Here is an 18479-nt window from a genome sequence, read left to right as displayed (position 1 = left end):
ATGAATGCCATGAGTGTGGGAAAACCTTCATTTACAGCTCAGCCCTTTCTGTTCATCAGAGAATCCACACAGGGGACAGGCCCTACGAATGCAATGAGTGTGGGAAAACCTTCACTAGCAGCTCAGACCTTTCTAAACATCAGAGAATCCACACGGGGGAAAGGCCCTATGAATGCAGTGAGTGTGGGAAAAACTTCACTAGCAGATCAGACCTTTCTAAACATCAAAGAATCCACACAGGGGAAAGGCCCTATGAATGCAGTGAGTGTGGGAAAAACTTCACTAGCAGCTCAGACTTTTCTAAACATCAGAGAATCCACACAGGGGAAAGACCCTATGAATGCCATGAATGTGGTAAAACCTTCACTCACAGTTCAACCCTTTCTGTTCATCAGAGAATCCACACAGGGGACAGGCCCTACGAATGCAATGAGTGTGGGAAAAAGTTCACTCATAGCTCAGCCCTTTCTAAACATCAGAGAATCCACACGGGGGAAAGGCCCTATGAATGCCGTGAGTGTGGGAAAAGCTTCACTCAAATATCAGCCCTTTCTCAACATCAGAGAATCCACACAGGGGAGAGGCCCTATGAATGCCGTGAGTGTGGGAAAACCTTCACTAGCAGCTCAGCCCTTTCTAAACATCAGAGAATCCACACAGGAGACAAGACCTAGGAAAGCAGAGAATGTGGGAAAATCTTCTCTTGGCACTCAGCCCATATTAGCTATCAGAGAATCTGCAAAGGCGATGAACACCGTAAAAACCTCTATCAACTCAATTATCCCATGAGTAGTTTGAGTGTGCCCTTCCTATGAGGAACCAGGGAGCATCACATTTATACCATTCCTCCTATTGCAGTTATTGTTAGAGTCACCAGTGATACAGATTGTATCATTGCCAGTTGTTCTCACGTTGCTCTGGGTTGTGCTGAAGAGCAGTTATATTGGGAATTTTTCATATTATAGTTAAATAAAGAGGAGCAGGGGGGGAAAGTGTCATTTCAGCCTCTGTGACACTGGAAGGAGATGGGATGACTCAGAGATTCCCTCCTTCCCCATCACTCCAGAATTGTTACATTTTGGCTTCTCTGTGCAGAGTTTATTTTCATCACATTCTATCCTTCCACTTCTCAAAGTGTCATATGAGGAAGAGTTCTCAGCTGTCTGTGCTTGGAGGTGATACTTTGATTTCTTTAATCCTATACCAGAGTCGCTATGACTGGAGATGAAAGTGTCAAAGACCTGGGAGGGGAATTTAAATGGATCCCAAACATAGTGTATTTATTTGGCGTTTTAATTCCAGGTTTCATCTATTGGTAAAGCCACTTCTGGCAAGGGGACTATTTAGTCCCCCTTTATGGGCATGCTAGGATACTTACAATTTTGTAAATAATGTAACTGACTATTGAGAGAGTGCTGAGTGAAGCTGCTTTGAATGGATCAGAGGAGAATGTGATGGGAGAATCTCTTGTCCTGATTCTGAATAATCAGATGTAACCTGCTCTGGAATTTCTCTTGACACTTTCATTGTCATGTATTCTGTCTCTCTGTGATGTGGGTTTCTATCTTTCCTGAAGGCTGTTTGCTCACCCAATTGGATATTAGTTCAGTTTGATAGGATGTAGCTCAGATTTATTGGAGAATTTAAGAGAAATTAGGACTTTAGGAAATGGTCATTTGTCACTTCAGCTTTGCTTTTTCCCCACCCCTCCATGATGACACGGAGAAAGTTCAAGTGCAGTTCTGTCAATAGTGGAGAACTCTCCAATTCACTGCACATGCTAACAAAGAAACAGCAGTGATTTAAAATCTCCATTCGGAAATGGTGAACAACAGCAGAACCCCAACAAACTGAAGGAAGTGCATATGATCACACTGGAGTTCAATTCTTTAAGTCAGTATTTTCTCAGATGATTTGGGGAGAGAATTCCACATTAAGTGATTTCTAACTTGGCAAAATGCCCATGTATTTGGTTCCTGAAGCATTTTTGTAACCCATGCCCCACAGAAGATCTTTCCTAGCTAATCGTATGGTATTTGGAATGCTCCCGTTCACGATGCAGATGTGAAGGAAAGAGAAGTGGTATTTTTGTTGAATTTATCCTTAATAGATGCTCAAAATGTGTATAAAATGAAATCAATGTTGGAAATCTAATAGCTGCAGAAAAATAGCTCTTGTAAAATAGAAATTCTAGCTCTGGTAACAAAGATTCTGATCCAGGCCTGTATCCAGTTCCTTCTGCAAGAATATCCAAAAAATATTGTTTCGCTTCATAAATACAGTTGTGTGGCAGTAAATGATGACCCTAAAGTTTCATAAAAGCAAAGAACGCTGAACAAAAATGTATGGGAAATACGGATGTATCTGAGAAAATGGAATGAAGGAAGACAAAAATTGATCAGTCAAGAGAAAAGGCACTGTTTCCCCCTGGTTTGGAGCTTCTCTCACAACTACTGGAATAGAAAATCTAAGCAAATGATGTTCTATTGCTGCAAAGGAGATTGAAGTGAGGCTGTTTTCTCCAGATAAAAAAAAATGGTCATGTCAGGAGTGGGATTTGAAACCACATCTCTATGCAGAGACCAGAACACCTAAGAGATAGGAAAAGAGAGTCTTAAAATTGGCACTTCAGACCAGTCCACAATCCTAATGCTACAAAGAATGTGACTTATCAACCCTAGTTTTCATTAATATTTGATGACACTCTTTAGGGAGGTCGAGATGGCACATCTCTTTCAACTCCTAGAGACCTTCTACAGCACAGCTGATTTTTAGACACACTCATCCGGACCTAAAGTTACACATTTCCTGGAGCTCCATGAGTTCTGCGGTGTTGGAATCTCCCTGCTCACATTTTAAGTGAACAAACGATGGTTGCTGGCATGCTGAGAAAGTAATGGTGACCCTCAAAATCCTGCCCTGGGGGCCAGATAGTTAAGCAACCAGCATCCACAACCTCTACCATGATAGCATCCTGTCCGGTAGCAGTTCACTTATCAATAGCTGGGGTGTGAAATCCTCATTTCTTTGTTGTTCTATCACTGTAGTCTGCACTTTCCTATTGCTTGTCTATATAATCTCTGTCTGGTTCTGTGATTGTTTCTGTCTGCTATATAATTAATTTGTTGGATGTAAACTAATTAAGGTGGTGGGGTATAATTGGTTAGATAATCATGTTACAATATGTTAGGATTGGTTAGTTAAATGTCAGTTAAATGATTGGTTAAGGTATAATTAAGCAGAACTCATGTTTTACTATATAGTCTGCAGTCAGTCAGGAAGTAAGGTGGGGAACGGGAATAGGGGAGGGGAATTGCAATTATGTTTTGCTAAGGTGGGGAATAGGAACAGGGAATGGGAACAGGGACACAGGCAATATCCCCCTTCCCAGCTCTGTGGTGTCAGAGCTGGGAAGGGGGATACTGAGGAAGGGAACTGGAATCATTGCTTGCTGGAAGTTTACCCCAATAAACATCAAATTGTTTGCACCTTTGAACTCCATGTATTGCTGCCCTCTGGTCACGTGAGAAGGACCAGGGAATGGGAGGGTGATGAGATAACCTTCTAACAAGTATGTCTTTCAGAGTGTGAAACCAGTACCAGTATCATTAATCTTACCTAAGCCATGGTTACATAGTGCTAAATGAAAGGAAAGATCGTTCTGTCAAGGTAGCTATTACAGGGATGGAAAACCCCTCCACTCACTGTAGCAACTGTCTATTCCACAGTGCTGGAGCAGAGTGAGACTAGATCTGGCTGCAGTTTGATGCTGCAGATGTTCAGGCACCAAGACAACAGCAATGACCACACACTAATGCTACCATAGTTGGCAGGATTTGAACCTGCATGTGGAGACCCCAATGGATTTCTCGTCCATTGCCTTAACCACTCAGCCAAAACTACTTGACGTATGGGGGCTTCACTACACAATGATTCTGTTCTCACAGAATTGTCACTTCAAATTGCTCAGACCAGCTTCCCCAGCACACTCCTGGCTGTGCATTAGTGTAAGTGTGTCCGTGGCTGAACAGCCAGAGTTCCTGCCCATTTCCGTTCTGGCTGGAGCATGATTAGAGTGTGTTTGTGGTTAACAACATTGCTATTGATTGTTGTTCATTCCCCACACTGACAATTCAGACCGTCCCTTTCCTATTCGAATCTCCACCAGATCATTCCAATAGCCGGGGGCAGGATTTCTCTGGGGCACTGAAATGTTTCAGGGGGTTGTTGCGTGAGCTCAACCTTGCATCCATCCCTGATGTTTCGTGGACTGACAACAGCAGCGTAAAGAAAGAGCTGAGCCAATATCTCACTGTCAGAGGTGAAGGTGGCCACGTCCTCTCTGTCACCTCTAGGGGAATAAGGCAACACTTCAAAGGAAAACGTTAGAAATGGTAGGGGAGAAATAGGAAAGGAAAAAGCCCCTTTTCTCAGGAGATACAAACTCAACTCCCTCCTGTCTCTATCACCAGTGGATTTTGCCTCCCTCCTTGTGAGGTGTAAATAAAATAAAGAGGAGACAAGGTGGTTTGGCACAAACAAAGTAAGTGTAGTCAGGGTAAAGGTACAGAAAACTGGGGGAACAGGGGAAAATCCAAACAATGAATACAATGAAACAGTGACTGGCTTTGGGAGCTTAACGCTCAGGATCATAAACCCTTCCTTGGAAACTGGATAACACTAAATGATGCTCCAGCACAGAAACCTTTCCCCACTGTTCAGGTGCAGTGGATCCCACGTGCTGGTGTGATGCCCAGGACCTTCCACTCTCCAGCTGATTTAGAGTCGTTGAGGAGGAGCACTGCGGAGTCCAGATGATGGTTGGGTTTTGTTGCTGGCAGGGAGGCCCTCTGGGATGCTGGACACCAGGAATGCAGGATGGCAGGAATAGTGGTGACAGGCCTCCTATTCCTCAGTCTCACAGTGGGACCGAAGGGGTTCGTCACTCTCCAGCTCGGGAGCACTGTGAAGACCCGACCGTGGACAGGTGACTCAGAGATTCCCTCCTTCCTCATCACTGCACAACTGTTAGCTTTTGTCTGAGCCAGGCAGAGTTTATCTTCATCACATTCTATCCATCCACTTCTCAACATGTTATGTGATGAAGCATTCTCCATTGTCTGTGCTTGGAGATGATGCTTTGACTTCTTTAATCCTCTATCAGAGTCGCTATGACTGGAGCTGAGTGTCAAAGACCTGGGAGAAGAATTCAGATGGATCCCAAACACAGTGTGATCATTGGGAGTTTAAATCCCAGGTTCCATTAATTGGTAAAGCCACTTCTAAAAAGGTAGCTGTTTTGTCCCCCATTATGGCACAAATTTGAAATATGGGCAGCATAGAGCCAATATTCATTACATCAACTACAAAAATGAAACATCTAGAAATGGGAGGGAGGGATAGCTCAGTGGTTTGAGCATTGGCCTGCTGAACTTAGAGTTGTGAGCTCAGTCCTTGAGGGGGCCACTTAGGGAGCTGGGGCAAAAATTGGTCCTCCTAGTGAAGGCAGGGGGCTGGACTTGATGACCTTTCAAGGTCCCTTCCAGTTCTAGGATATTGGTATATCTCCAATTCTTACCTTTAGCATAATTATAATCAGCCAATCAGAACCTCTCCATAAACACCTTACACAACAACCTTTCTACAATATTGGCTACAAGTATAGAACAGTGGTCGCAATGGTGATCTATACAATTACAGATCATGTCAATAACATCACAGGAGGTGACACAGCATCAGTGAGACTGATACTGGAATACTGCCTCCAGTTTTGGTGTCCTCATTTGAAAAAGATGTGAAATTGGAGCTCGGTCAGCAAAGAGCCACCAAATGTTCTGAGGGCTGGAGAAAAATGCCTTCTAGTGAGCTCTAATGGTCTCTTCTGGCCATAAAGTCTGCTCATTTCTGAAAAACTGAGTGTAGCATTGGGAGCAGCGTCTGATGTTTTCCTGTCTAGCCGGCTTGCTGCCTAGAACGAATGCTCCTTGAGTGGGATGATACACAGGGAGTAGCTCAAACCACCAAAGTGCCTGGCCAGGGGCAGGACATTGGCACAGCAAGGGAGGGATGTGGCAGTGACATCACAAAGGCCTTTTGCAGGACCTCAGACTATTGGTCAAAGGTAGTGGGAAGGTGGTGACCTCACAGAGAGATGCTGACATCAGCCAGGCAGGACAGGGGCAAGGGGCCAGGGAAACCTCAGAGACCCTGTGGCTTTGCTTCAGCAAGTCTCCTTCTCCAGGTCTCTCTTTGAGGACTGAGAGAGTATTTGGGTTCACATACATGAGCGCCAGGAGGAACCTCTTCCAAGTTTTCTCCTTCCCTTTTAGTGATTTTACTAGAAAACAGCTGTCCCTGTTTAGAAGGTAAGAGCCTCCTCGAGGTTTGAAACCTGTTCAGTCTGATCCATCTGGTGACAGAAGAATTCTAGGTGTGGAAAACATGAGCTTAAGGAGGCAGAATTTTATTGCACACCTGGGATTTCACCCCTTACAATCACTGGGGAAATTAGGGTTTGTCCTTTTTGTTTCACCTCTTCCTCCATCCCTCCCTTCCTCCTTTCTCTTCTTCTCTTGCTTCCTTTGTCCTTTTACTTGTTCCCCTCTGAACACCAGGAGGGTGTGTGTGTGTGTGTGTGTTACAGGGAAGTGCTCTGCAGCTCCCACTGTGGGAGGTCCACCCAAAAATGTGGGGCTGCAATAGTACTCAGGCAGTGAGCCCCACCAGTGACCTGGGCCATCCTTTGGGCTCTCTGGTGAGAACCCTCAGCCTCCCGTCCTCAGTCTATACCCTGAGTGGCTGAGCAGGGGGTTATTGACAGGGAGGAGACTCAGGTCCTTGTTGTTCTCTTTTAAGACCAAGGAAATAAGTCAGAACCAGTTCTATGTTTGATGAGTTTTGCTGCTTCTCTGCATTAATGGTCTCTGAGCAGTTCATGATTCTCTCTAACATTGCAGTTCTCCTCAAATACTTGCTGAATAATTACTGTCACTGTTGTTGGTCTGGAGCTCATCTGAGAGCACTTTACTCAGGTCATTCAATGTATGAAATTCAAGATCCAATGGTTAGTTTGAAAATCAGGGCTCTTAGGTCTTATTCCCAAGTCTGCCACTGGCTGGGTGTGTGACCTAAGACAAGTCAATTCTCCTTCCTCAGCCTTAGCTTCTCCCTCTTTCAAGTAGAGATAATAATGATCCGCTCCTACCTACCTCACAGTGCGTGGAGGCAGGGGCGGCTCTAGGATTTTTGCTGCCCCAAGCAAAACAAATTTTGGCTGCCCTCACCCCAGCCCTGGGCTCCCCGCCATATGCTCCTGCTGACCGAGCCCTGGGCTTCCCCCCACCAGCAGCCCCCTGCCACCCGAGCCCTGGGCTCTCCCCCCACACACCCCGTGCCAACAACATAGGTTTGTTCTCCCCAGTCCGCCCAGGCTGAGCTGCTCCCGTTTATACTCCATCTCGAGTTGGAGCATGCCCAGAGAGGGTGAGGGGGTGTGGCCTCTTCAGCCCACAGGGTGCAGTTAACCCTAGCAGTGCCAGTGCAGGGTTGATACACCTCATCACAGACAGCATTTCCCAAATTTTGGGATTAGTTAGGAGATCTCTTCAGGAGTAACCTCCTGTAGGGACTGGGTCACAAATACCTTGGGAACCAAATACCTGGGCATTTTGCCTAGTTCCAAGTCACTTGCTGTGGAATTCTATTCCTGGATCATCTGAGAGAATATTGACTTAAACAATTGAACTACCCTGTGACCATGTGCACTTATTTCCGTCAGTTCCACCATTTGGGGTCTGCTGCTGTTCACCTTTTCAGAGTGGAGATTTAAAAACAGACTGTTTCTCTGATAATATGTCCAGCAGCTTGGAGTATTCTCTCCTGTTGACTGAACTGCATTTGAATTTTCTCCATGTCATCATGCAGGGATAGGGGAAAAAACAAACCTAAATTCAAAAAATGATGGTCATTTATCTGAAATTTCCCAATAAATCTGAGCTACAATCTGTCAAACAACACTAACATGCAGTTATATGAGCAAGGAGCCTTCATGAAAGATAGAAAACCCATATCACAGACAGGTAGAAGACACTTTCATTTTCATTTAAAGTGAAATTCCAGACTAGATTATATCTGATGTCTCAGAATCAGGATGAGAAATTCTCCCCTGATCCACTGAAACCTGCTTCACCCAGCGCTGTCTCATTAGTGTTATTTACAGAAGTTTTAGCACCTTCATAACAGGCGGAAAAAACAGCCGACCTTCCCAGAAGTGGCTTTGCCAATAGAGGGAAAAGGGGATTTGAACAGTGCTTGGGATCCATTTGAAATCCCCTTCCAAGTCTGTGACACTTTCATTGTCTGCCAGAGTGACTCTGATTTAGGATCAAAGATGTACAAGCACCATTCCCAAGCATGGACAGCCAAGAACATGACCTCACCAGACACGTTGGGAAGTGAAGGAATATGAAGGTGTCATAAACAGATAAGTAAGAGTTAATAGAACAAAAGTGCTTCATATCTCTTTTGCCTGGAAAGGGTTAACAAGAACAGTGAGCCTGGCTGTCACCTGACCCAGAGGACCAATCAGGGGACAGGATACTTTCAAATCTTGAGGGAGGGAAGTTTTGGTGTGTGCTGTTAGTGTTTGGTTGTTGTTCACTCTGGGAGCTCAGAGGGACCAGACGTGCAACCAGGTTTCTCTCCAATCTCTCCAATACAGGCTCTTATAAGTTCAGAATAGTGAGTATTAGGTAGATAAAGTGAGTTAGGCTTCTGGTTGTTTTCTTTATTTGCAAATGTGTATTTGGTTGGAAGGAGTTCAAATTGGTATTTTGCTGAAAGGATTTTAATTTGTACTTGTATACTTAGGCTAGGAGGGTATTCCCAGTGTCTATAGCTGAAAGACCCTGTACCTATTCCATTTTTTAAAATTTACAAAGATAATTTTTACTGTTTTTATTTTCTTTAATTAAAAGCTTTTCTTGTTTAAGAACCTGATTGTTTTTTTATTCTGGGTGAGACCCCAGTGGACTGGGTCTGGATCCACCAGGGAATTGGTGGGGAGAAAGGAGGGAAGGGGGAGAGAAAGGTTAATTTCCTCTCTGTGTTAGGATTGCTTTCTCTCTCAGGGAGAGTCTGGGAGGGGAAAAGAGAAGGAGGGGGGAAGGTGGATTTTCCTCTCTGTTTTAAGATTCAAAAGTATTTGAATCACAGTGATCTTCCAGGGTAACCCAGGGAGGGGAAGCCTGGGAGAGGCAACGGTGAGGGAAAGAGTTTACTTTCCTTGTGTTAAGATCCAGAGGGACTGGGTCTTGGGGGTCCCCGGGCAAGGTTTTGGGTGGACCAGAGTGTACCAGGCACTGGAATTCCTGGTTGGTGACAGCGCTACAAGAACTAAGCTAGTAATTGAGCTTAGAGGAATTCATGCTGGTACCCCATCTTTTGGATGCTAAGGTTCAGAGTGGGGAATTATACCGTGACATGGTGTGCAGCGTGTGAGATAGATAGAAAAGACAGAATCCAAAAGCCAGTGAGCTTTTTATTTCTCTCCCTGCTAGCTGTCTGCAGGCAGACTGAGGTTTGGGTTTAGAGGCAAAAGCCAGTAGGAATTTTTCTTTCTCTTTTTCTGCTAGCTGTGTGTAAACCAGGCTAGAGGAGATTGTTTTAAAAGCAAAGGTCTGCAAGTTTTTTTTGGTCTCTCCCTTCTGAGTACTCTGAATGCAAAGGCATTAGGGTTTAACAAGGATCTCTGTTAAACAAAGGGACTCCAGTTGTGAGTTACCATACACCAGCAAAACACATTTGCAAATGAATGTTCTTTTTTCTTTTTAACTCTGTCGGGAATAGCTAGGTAGAAGGAGTTAAAAAAGATCTGTTGCTAAGCAACCCTAAGGAGGCAACAGAGAAGCAGCATTTCAGGCAGTAAACAGCAGAGGGTGCCCCAACACAAGAAAGCAGAAACCATGACTACCAAGGACACCCTGAAACAGGAATGGGCAAAACTGGTGGCAGAGGAACAAATCAAAGACACAGACCACAAGCAAGACATGGAAAAAAAACTACAAGAACTAGAACTAAAACAAAAAGAGATGGAGCTGAGAGAAAGAGAAAGAGAGGCTGCCCACAGGAGAGAGCTGGAGATAAAAGAGAAAGAGTTGGACCTCCAGAAGGAGGCCCATCGGCAGGCCCTGGAATTAGAACAGGCTAAGCCGAAGGACACAGCCAATCCTACCAACCCTTCACCAGTTATCGTTCCACATCCCAATAAATTTCCCACCTACAAGGCAGGTGATAACACTGAGGCCTTCCTAGAAAATTTTGAAAGGACCTGCCATGGGTACAGCATCTCTGAAGACCAGTACATGATAGAGCTGAGGCCACTGCTCGGTGGACCCTTAGCAGAGGTGGCGGCTGAAATGCCTAAGGAGAACATGAACGATTATAAACTTTTTCAAACCAAGGCCAGAATCAAAATGGGGCTAACACCTGAGCAAGCCCATCAGAGGTTCAGAGCCCTAAGGTGGAAACCGGATTTGTCATTCGCCCGACACGCCTACCACATTGTAAAGAATTATAATGCCTGGATATCAGGAGCTAATGTTAAATCTCTGGATGACATGCACCTCCTAATACAATTGGAACAGTTTTTAGAGGGTGTTCTGGAGGAAATAGAAAGGTACATCCTAGATGGGAAGCCCAAAATGGTAACTGAGGCAGGGGAGATTGGAGCCAGATGGGTGGAAGTGGCAGAAAAGAAAAGAGCTACTATCAAGGGGAGTGAATATCACCGGGGTCACACCGACAATAAACCCTATGCCCGAGGGCAACCCAAGACCCCACCTACAACCCAAGGAAAGCCGCTGACTCACTGTTCTCTCACCTCACGAATCTCCAGTAACCCACCTCGACCCAGTGACCAGTCAGCTGGGCGATGCTTCAAGTGTAATGAACTGAGACATATAAAGGCCAACTGCCCCAAGAACCCCAACCGAGTGCAGTTCATTATATCTCCATCACTCCAAAGATCCCCAGGCCCAGATGCCTCTCAAATACCCTCGGAGTGAAGGGAAATTTTGAGAGTGGGCGGAAAGAAGGTTATCGCGTGGAGAGACACGGGAGCACAAGTGTCAGCTATCCACCAATCCTTGGTGGACCCCAAATTCATCAACCCAAAGGCCCAAGTGACAATTTACACCTTCATGTCACATGCAGTAAACATGCCTACAGCTAAACTGCCTGTCCAGTACAAAGGCTGGTCAGGAATGTGGACTTTTGCAGTCTATAACAATTATCACATCCCCATGCTACTGGGGGAAGACTTGGCCAACCAGATAAAGTGGGCCAAGAGGGTGGGAATGGTTACACGCAGCCAAGACAGGCAAGATTCCAGACCCATTCCTGTTCCTGAGCCGTCTATAGGGGCCCCGTCTGTGTTAGCAGAGACCCAGGCAGAAGTAGTGGACCCGGATCCCCTGCCAACGACTGCTACAGCCACAGTACCTCCACTCCCAGACCCGGACCTGGAAACGCAACCAACACCAGAACCATTGCCAGCACTGATGCCAGCACTTGCAAATGCATCCTCAACCCCAACGCCAGTGGGCACCAGCGAGCCTGAACTGGCAGAAGCAGTAGACAACCCTACCCAAGAGGCTCAGCCTGAGCCTGGAATACCACCTGGTGCACCAGCGGAGAGCGGTTCACCGGCCACGAAAACAACCCATCACCTACATCGCTTCCAAAGGGACCAAGCCCAGGTCCACAGTCTAATGAAGAACTGGTGTCTCCAGCCTCCAGGAAACAGTTCCAGACTGAGCAGGAAGCAGATGACAGCCTTCAGAAAGCTTGGGCGGTGGCACGGAGCACCCCACCACCTCTCAGCTCTTCTAACCGATCCGGGTTTGTTATAGAACAAGGGCTTTTATATAAGGAGACTCTTTCTGGTGGACTCCGGGAAGACAAAAACAGTTGGTGGTTCCAACTAAGTACTGGGGAAGCTCTTAAGCTTGGCCCATGATCATCCCAGTGGCCATGCTGGGGTGAAAAGAATCAAAGACAGGTTGGGGAAGTCCTTCCACTGGAAGGGGATGGGCAAGGATGTTGCCAAGTATGTCCGGTCTTGTGAGGTGTGCCAAAAAGTGGGAAAGCCCCAAGACCAGGTCAAGACCCCTCTCCAGCCACTCCCCATAATTGAGGTCCCATTTCAGCGAGTAGCTGTGAATATTCTGGGTCCTTTCCCAGAAAAGACCCCCAGAGGAAAGCAGTACATACTGACTTTCGTGGACTTTGCTACCCGATGGCCGGAAGCAGTATCTCTAGGCAACACCAGGGCTAAAACTGTGTGCCAAGCCCTAACAGACATTTTTGTCAGGGTAGGTTGGCCCTCCGATATCCTTACGGATTCAGGGACAAATTTCCTGACAGGGACCATGAAAAAACTCTGGGAAACTCATGGGGTGAATCACCTGGTTGCCACCCCGTACCACCATCAAACCAATGGCCTGGTGGAAAGGTTTAATGGAACTTTGGAGGCCATAATACATAAATTCGTGAATGAACACTCCAATGACTGGGACCTAGTGTTGCAGCAGTTGCTCTTTGCCTACAGGGCTGCACCACATCCCAGTTTAGGGTTCTCACCGTTTGAGCTTGTGTATGACCACGAGGTTAAAGGGCCATTACAGTTGGTGAAGCAGCAATGGGAGGAGTTTACACCCACTCCAGGAACTAACATTCTGGACTTTGTAAGCAACCTACAGGACACCCTCCAACACTCTTTAGCCCTCGCTAAAGAAAACCTAAAGGATGCTCAAAAAGAGCAAAAGGCCTGGTATGATAGACATACCAGAGAGCGTTCCTTCAAGGTAGGAGAACAGGTTATGGTCTTGAAGGCGCAACAGGCCCATAAAATGGAAACATCATGGGAAGGGCCATTCACAGTCCAAGAGCTGTTAACTACCTCATAGCATTTCCCAATTCCTCCCTAAAGCCCAGAGTGTACCACGTTAATTCTCTCAAGCCCTTTTATTCCAGAGACTTGCAGGTTTGTCAGTTTACAGCCCAGGGAGGAGATGATGCTGAGTGGCCTGATAGTGTCTACTACAAAGGGAAAAATAACAGTGGCGTGAAAGAGGTGAACCTCTCCACAACCCAGGAACATCTGCAGCGGCAACAAATCAAGGAGTTGATGCACTCTCCCATGAAAGTTTCCCAATATCAACTGGTTAAAAATTGTCCTTACAATGTGAAGAATCTTGTAGTTGTACATAATTAGTAGCATATGTAAGGGTGCATGTGTTTATTTATCTGTTTATTCTAGAGTTCTAGAGAGAAATCAGTGCCAGTGTGGGCAGCGATTTGGGGGGCGTGTCATAAACAGATAAGTAAGGGTTAATAGAACAGAAGTACTTCATGACTCCTTTGCCTGGAAAGGGTTAACAAGTCCAGTGAGCCTGGCTGTCCCCTGACCAGAGGACCAATCAGGGACAGGATACTTTCAAATCTTGAGGGAGGGAAGTTTTTGTGTGTGCTGTTAGTTTTTGGTTGTTGTTCACTCTGGGGGCTCAGAGGAACCAGACGTGCAACCAGGTTTGCAACCAGGTTTCTCTCCAATCTCTCCGATACAGGCTCTTATAAGTTCAGAATAGTGAGTACTAGGTAGATAAAGCGAGTTAGGCTTCTGGTTGTTTTCTTTATTTGCAAATGTGTATTTGGCTGGGAGGAGTTCAAATGTGTATTTCGCTGGAAGGAGTTCAAATTTGTATTTTGCTGAAAGGATTTTAATTTGTACCTGTATACTTAGGCTGGGAGGGTATTCCCAGTGTCTATAGCTGAAAGACCCTGTACCTATTCCATTTTAAATTTACAAAGATAATTTTTACTGTTTTTTCTCTCTTTAATTAAAAGTTTCTTGTTTAAGAACCTGATTTTTTTTATTCTGGTGTGAGACCCCAGGGGACTGGGTCTAGATTCACCAGGGAATTGGTGGGGAGAAAGGAAGGAAGGGGGGGGAGAGAGGACTAATTTATCTCTGTGTTAGGATTACTGTCTCTCTCAGGGAGAGTCTGGGAGGGGGAGAGAGAAGGAGGGGGGAAGATGGATTTTCCTCTCTGTTTTAAGATTCAAGGAGTTTGAATCACAGTGATCTTCCAGGGTAACCCAGGGAGGGGAAGCCTGGGAGAGGCAATGGTGAGGGAAAGAGTTTACTTTATTTATGTTAAGATCCAGAGGGACTGGGTCTTGGGGGTCTCTGGGCAAGGTTTTGGGGGGACCAGAGTGTACCAGGCACTGGAATTCCTGTTTGGTGCTAGCACTACAAGTACTAAGCTGGTAATTGAGCTTAGAGGAATTCATGCTGGTACCCCATCTTTTGGACGCTAAGGTTCAGAGTGGGGAATTATACCATGACACACCTATTTACTCAATTTAGAATTCTACAGGTGGCATAGTTTCCTCTTAAAATGAGAAAACAGCATGAAAGCTGCAGTTATTAATGTAGTCAATAAGGATACAATAAATGCAATTTCAAAATGACTGATGACAAATGTCTAAAAATGATTCTACTGGGTGGGAGATAAGGCAAAAAAGTGGGGCAAGGAAACCTGGATGATGAATAAAGGTATAAAGTTATTACTGCTCAGGTTCTTCAGAGACCTCACAGCTTCTAATAACCGAGGGGACAGGACTCCTTACCCAGCGAGGTAACCGTCTCATAGTTCTCCTGCATGACATCCCTGTAGAGGGCTCTCTGAGTGGGGTCCAGCAGAGCCCCCTCTTCCCTGGTGAAATACACAGCCACCTCCTCGAAGGTCACCGGCCCCTGAAAGAGCAAGAGTCCAACACTCACTACCTGCTACCCCACACTCATGGGGGAGAGGAGCCAATCAAATGGAAGCTCTGGGTGGCTCACAGTCAGAGTGCCACCCGCACCCTGCTCAGAGCAGCCAGGAAATGCCAGGGTGAGGGGACGAAGCGAGAGCCCCTTGTCTCTCCCAGCAGATCCATTACCCCCCTACTAGCCACAGACAGATACAGGAGATGGAGGCCCTAGCAGGGTGCAGGGTGAGCTCGCTGGCAGGGAGCCCAATGCTGTTCTCATTGTGAAGAGCTGGACAGGACCAGACTTAGTGGGGGGCAGACTACATGACAGTGCAGGGGGGGCCTTGCTGAGGGGGTTTCTCCAGCAGGGGTGTCCTGTCTCTCCTCTCCCTACTTCTCTTCAGCTGTCTGCCCTACAACTGTTCCTGCAGCCCTGCCCCTCCTGCCACTTGGAGCTGCCCCTGCCAAGCTGCTCCCAGGAGCCTCCTGTGTGCTGTGCGGGGGGGTTGCTGATATCGTGGTGGCCCCACGCTGCTGCCTCTGTGCCCAGTCTCTGCTGAGCTGAGCTGGGGGGACAAGATTCTGTGCTGCTGCCTCTGGGTCAGGAGTGGGAGCTGCTGGCCCCTGCTGCTGTGTGAACGAGCCTTCGGACTAGTGAGTGCCGCTGTGCTGGAAATGACAGCGGGCTGTGTCTCACACTCCCCCAACACACACATACACACACACCCCACAACAGACACTTCAATTACTGTTATTACTTCTTTTTACTTCCTGTCAAAATGTGCAAAGTACGTATAGTCCCTGCAATTTTATTCTTTCCCATTTGGTCAGGATGACAGTGCTGTTAGTTTAGCTTTTTAACTGGTCTGTGCACTTCACCATTTTATTTCTGTCTTATGCTTAAATTCAGTTCTTTGAGTAACGAGTTCTAAAATGCCTCTCCTGTCCTGGCTGGAGTAATTATCATTATTACTGTTATTACCGTATTGTGCTTTGTCATTCATTATGTAAAATGCTACTAGCAAATAATAGACTGTCCATTTTGCTTGTACTTACCTTAGCAGGGCTTGATTGAAAAAAATAGCTAAACTCAAAACTTCCGACACTGTGCAGATGAAGATCACTTATCTTCAGATTGTATTTTTAGTGTGTGATGAAGCAGGGAGTGGGGAGGACTGACCTGGGGATGTTGCAGGGGAGTTTTACTGGGACTGTCTGCATTGGAGATGGGATATCAGGGTGTGACTTCACTTGAGGGACAATAGCTGAGCATGTAACCTGAGCCCAGGAGGGTGATGGGGCCACGTGTGACACCTTCTTCCTGAGGAAACTGGACAAAGGCTGGAGGAGGAGCCAGGGGGTGTGGCTGGAGGAGACGGCTGGAGGGAGGGTTCAGTTTGGAGCAGGCTGGGGAACCGGGTCTGGCTCCCTACCCCCCCAAGATGGACCTGACCAAGGGATCCTGTTGTCTGTACCTACAAGCTCTGTTTGGGACTGTGTTCCTGTCATCTAATAAACCTTCTGTTTTACTGGCTGGCTGAGAGTCACGGTGAATGGCAAGAAGTGGGGGAGGTGCAGGGCCCTGACTCCCCCAAACTTCATGGTACAGTTATATCTGGAAAGTAACTCAAAATTTCTATGAAAATAAATGCAGTTCTAAGTACGATAGCAATGATGGAGTCAAATGTTAGTGAGCCACATACACGATTGTGATCAGTAAACGTAAATGCCAAAATAACTAGAAAATAAATTCCCGTTCTTAATAAAAGAGAAAAAACCTTAATCACGTATGTAAATTAAGTAAATACGTTGTCAGTGAAGTGAAAAACAATTGACTAAAATAGAGGAGATAATGGCACTAACACAGAGTGTGTCTGTTCAGTAAAATCTGCTTCTTTTCTCTGTATTTATTTATCTCTGCTAAAGAGAGGGTGAAAAGTATCAAACCTGCCTTTCTGATACTTGCATCAAAGCTCCAGAATTGATACTTCAAGGCTTGAGACAGGGAATATCTTGCTGTATTATCTCCTGATTGTTCTAAATTTACTTTTAAATTTAATATGTGGCTGTAATTGGAGTCAGTATATATTTGTCTCTCTTTATATAACAATTAGATACAGTGCTCATCAGTGAATTTCTAAGTTATTTTCTGCAAAAAGCCCTACAGTTTTCAGGGGGTCAGTAGCCCCTGGAATCACAGTTAAAGTTGTCTCCCGCCCCAGAATCTGAAATAGACCCTGGTGAGCCAGGAGCAGCCACAGGGCTGCAGGGTATCTGGGGCTTCAGCAAGATGCAGCCCCCGTGTGAGAGCACAAAGCCCGTCTTGAGCTGCAGGCAGAGCGCCGGGCACCACAAGCCACAGCAACAGTGTAGGAGTAAGGATGAGAACGGCAGCCAGTGATTTTAGTTTACTGTTCATTTACTGTGTGGTGTTATAAATAACTAAGACATTATGTCATTTAGAATCACTGTATGCTAAATAGGGAATAGATTTATCAGTATGTATGGAGAATAATCATGTATTAGGTATCTAAGTAAATAGGGTTGAAATGCAAGGCCTGTAGGCTGAGACCTGCACGATTTAAGCTTTGCTGTTTTAGGCCTTGGAGCTAAGAAATGCTGACAGAAGCAAATGGCCGAGGAGTAACCCAATGCCTTAAGATTATGGGAGAAGAGGTACCAAGTGGTAATAGGGTGAACAATCAGCAAGAAGATTAATTTAAATAAAAAATATTCTGGAAAGGCACCTCTGTTTCCAAATGTGCCTTAACCACAGGATACAGGTTGTGCGTCAATGCTAATGAGGTATAATCAGAATCACATTATAAAAAGGGGGTACCCAAAGCAGGAAAATTGAGCTCCCTGGGGGAAATTCCAGCAGGAACCATCCCTCTACTGATGATCAATCCACAAGAGACTCATCAGACCCTAATACTATTGTTCAGGATGTGAGTAGAACTAGAGTTGTAACTTTTGCACAGGTCTTTATAGAACATCTATGTTGGGTTGTCATAACGTTAACTGCAGCAAAGAATCCTGTGGCACCTTATAGACTAACAGATGTTTTGGAGCATGAACTTACGTGGGTGAATATCCATTTCAACGGATGCATGTATTCACCCACGAAAGCTCATGCTCTAAAATGTCTGTTAGTCTATAAGGTGCCACAGGATTCTTTGCTGCTTTTACAGATCCAGACTAACACGGCTACCCCTCTGATACATAACCTTAACTGTAACTTTAATAAAACTTGTAAAACCAACCAGACCTTGTGCTTGTGAATGTCTGTGTGGTCACTACTCTTGGTCTGTGTGTGCTCCTAGAGACTGTACATTTGAAGCAAGTAGCAGAGGCGACTTTCACTCTGTTAAGCTTGACACTGTCGCCACCAGAGCCGACCCCGCGGTGGTGTAATGCTGCATTACAAACTGCACTTTACATAAAATAAAAGGCTGCACAATACACCACACACCAGGCCACCCTCACTTCTGCGCTGCTGCTGGCGGTGGCATTGCCTTCAGAGCTGGGCGCTTGGCCAGCAGCTGCCACTGGGAGGCCGCCCTGCCAGTGCTGAATTTGTGCCAGGGCTGAGCTCTGGAGCCTCTTTCAATACAGATTAAGCACTAGAGGGAGGCATCGGGGTCTGGACGTGATGGTGGGGA

At 45.9% G+C, this 18479-nt stretch overlaps 1 protein-coding gene and 1 long non-coding RNA gene across 2 annotated transcripts in view; both read left to right on the top strand.

Annotated features, from left to right (window-relative positions):
* LOC115642644 (zinc finger protein 345-like) overlaps positions 1 to 3065 on the top strand; it is a 62652-nt gene extending 59587 nt beyond the window's left edge. The window contains exon 7 of the mRNA XM_030546324.1: positions 80 to 3065. Coding sequence (XP_030402184.1) covers positions 80 to 674 — 595 coding nt within the window. The 3' untranslated portion in view covers positions 675 to 3065. The remainder of the gene's footprint in view (positions 1 to 79) is intronic.
* A 939-nt stretch (positions 3066 to 4004) lies between these two features.
* LOC115642675 lies at positions 4005 to 17137 on the top strand. Its single transcript, XR_003998232.1, has 4 exons — positions 4005 to 4015; positions 6874 to 6878; positions 10511 to 10519; positions 16960 to 17137. It is a non-coding gene; the product is annotated as an uncharacterized LOC115642675 (long non-coding RNA).
* The last annotated feature ends 1342 nt before the right edge of the window (positions 17138 to 18479 follow it).

Source organism: Gopherus evgoodei, unplaced genomic scaffold (genome assembly GCF_007399415.2).
Source record: "Gopherus evgoodei ecotype Sinaloan lineage unplaced genomic scaffold, rGopEvg1_v1.p scaffold_43_arrow_ctg1, whole genome shotgun sequence".
NCBI classification, from domain to species: Eukaryota; Metazoa; Chordata; order Testudines; family Testudinidae; genus Gopherus; species Gopherus evgoodei.
This window is presented reverse-complemented; position numbering and strand designations above follow the sequence as displayed.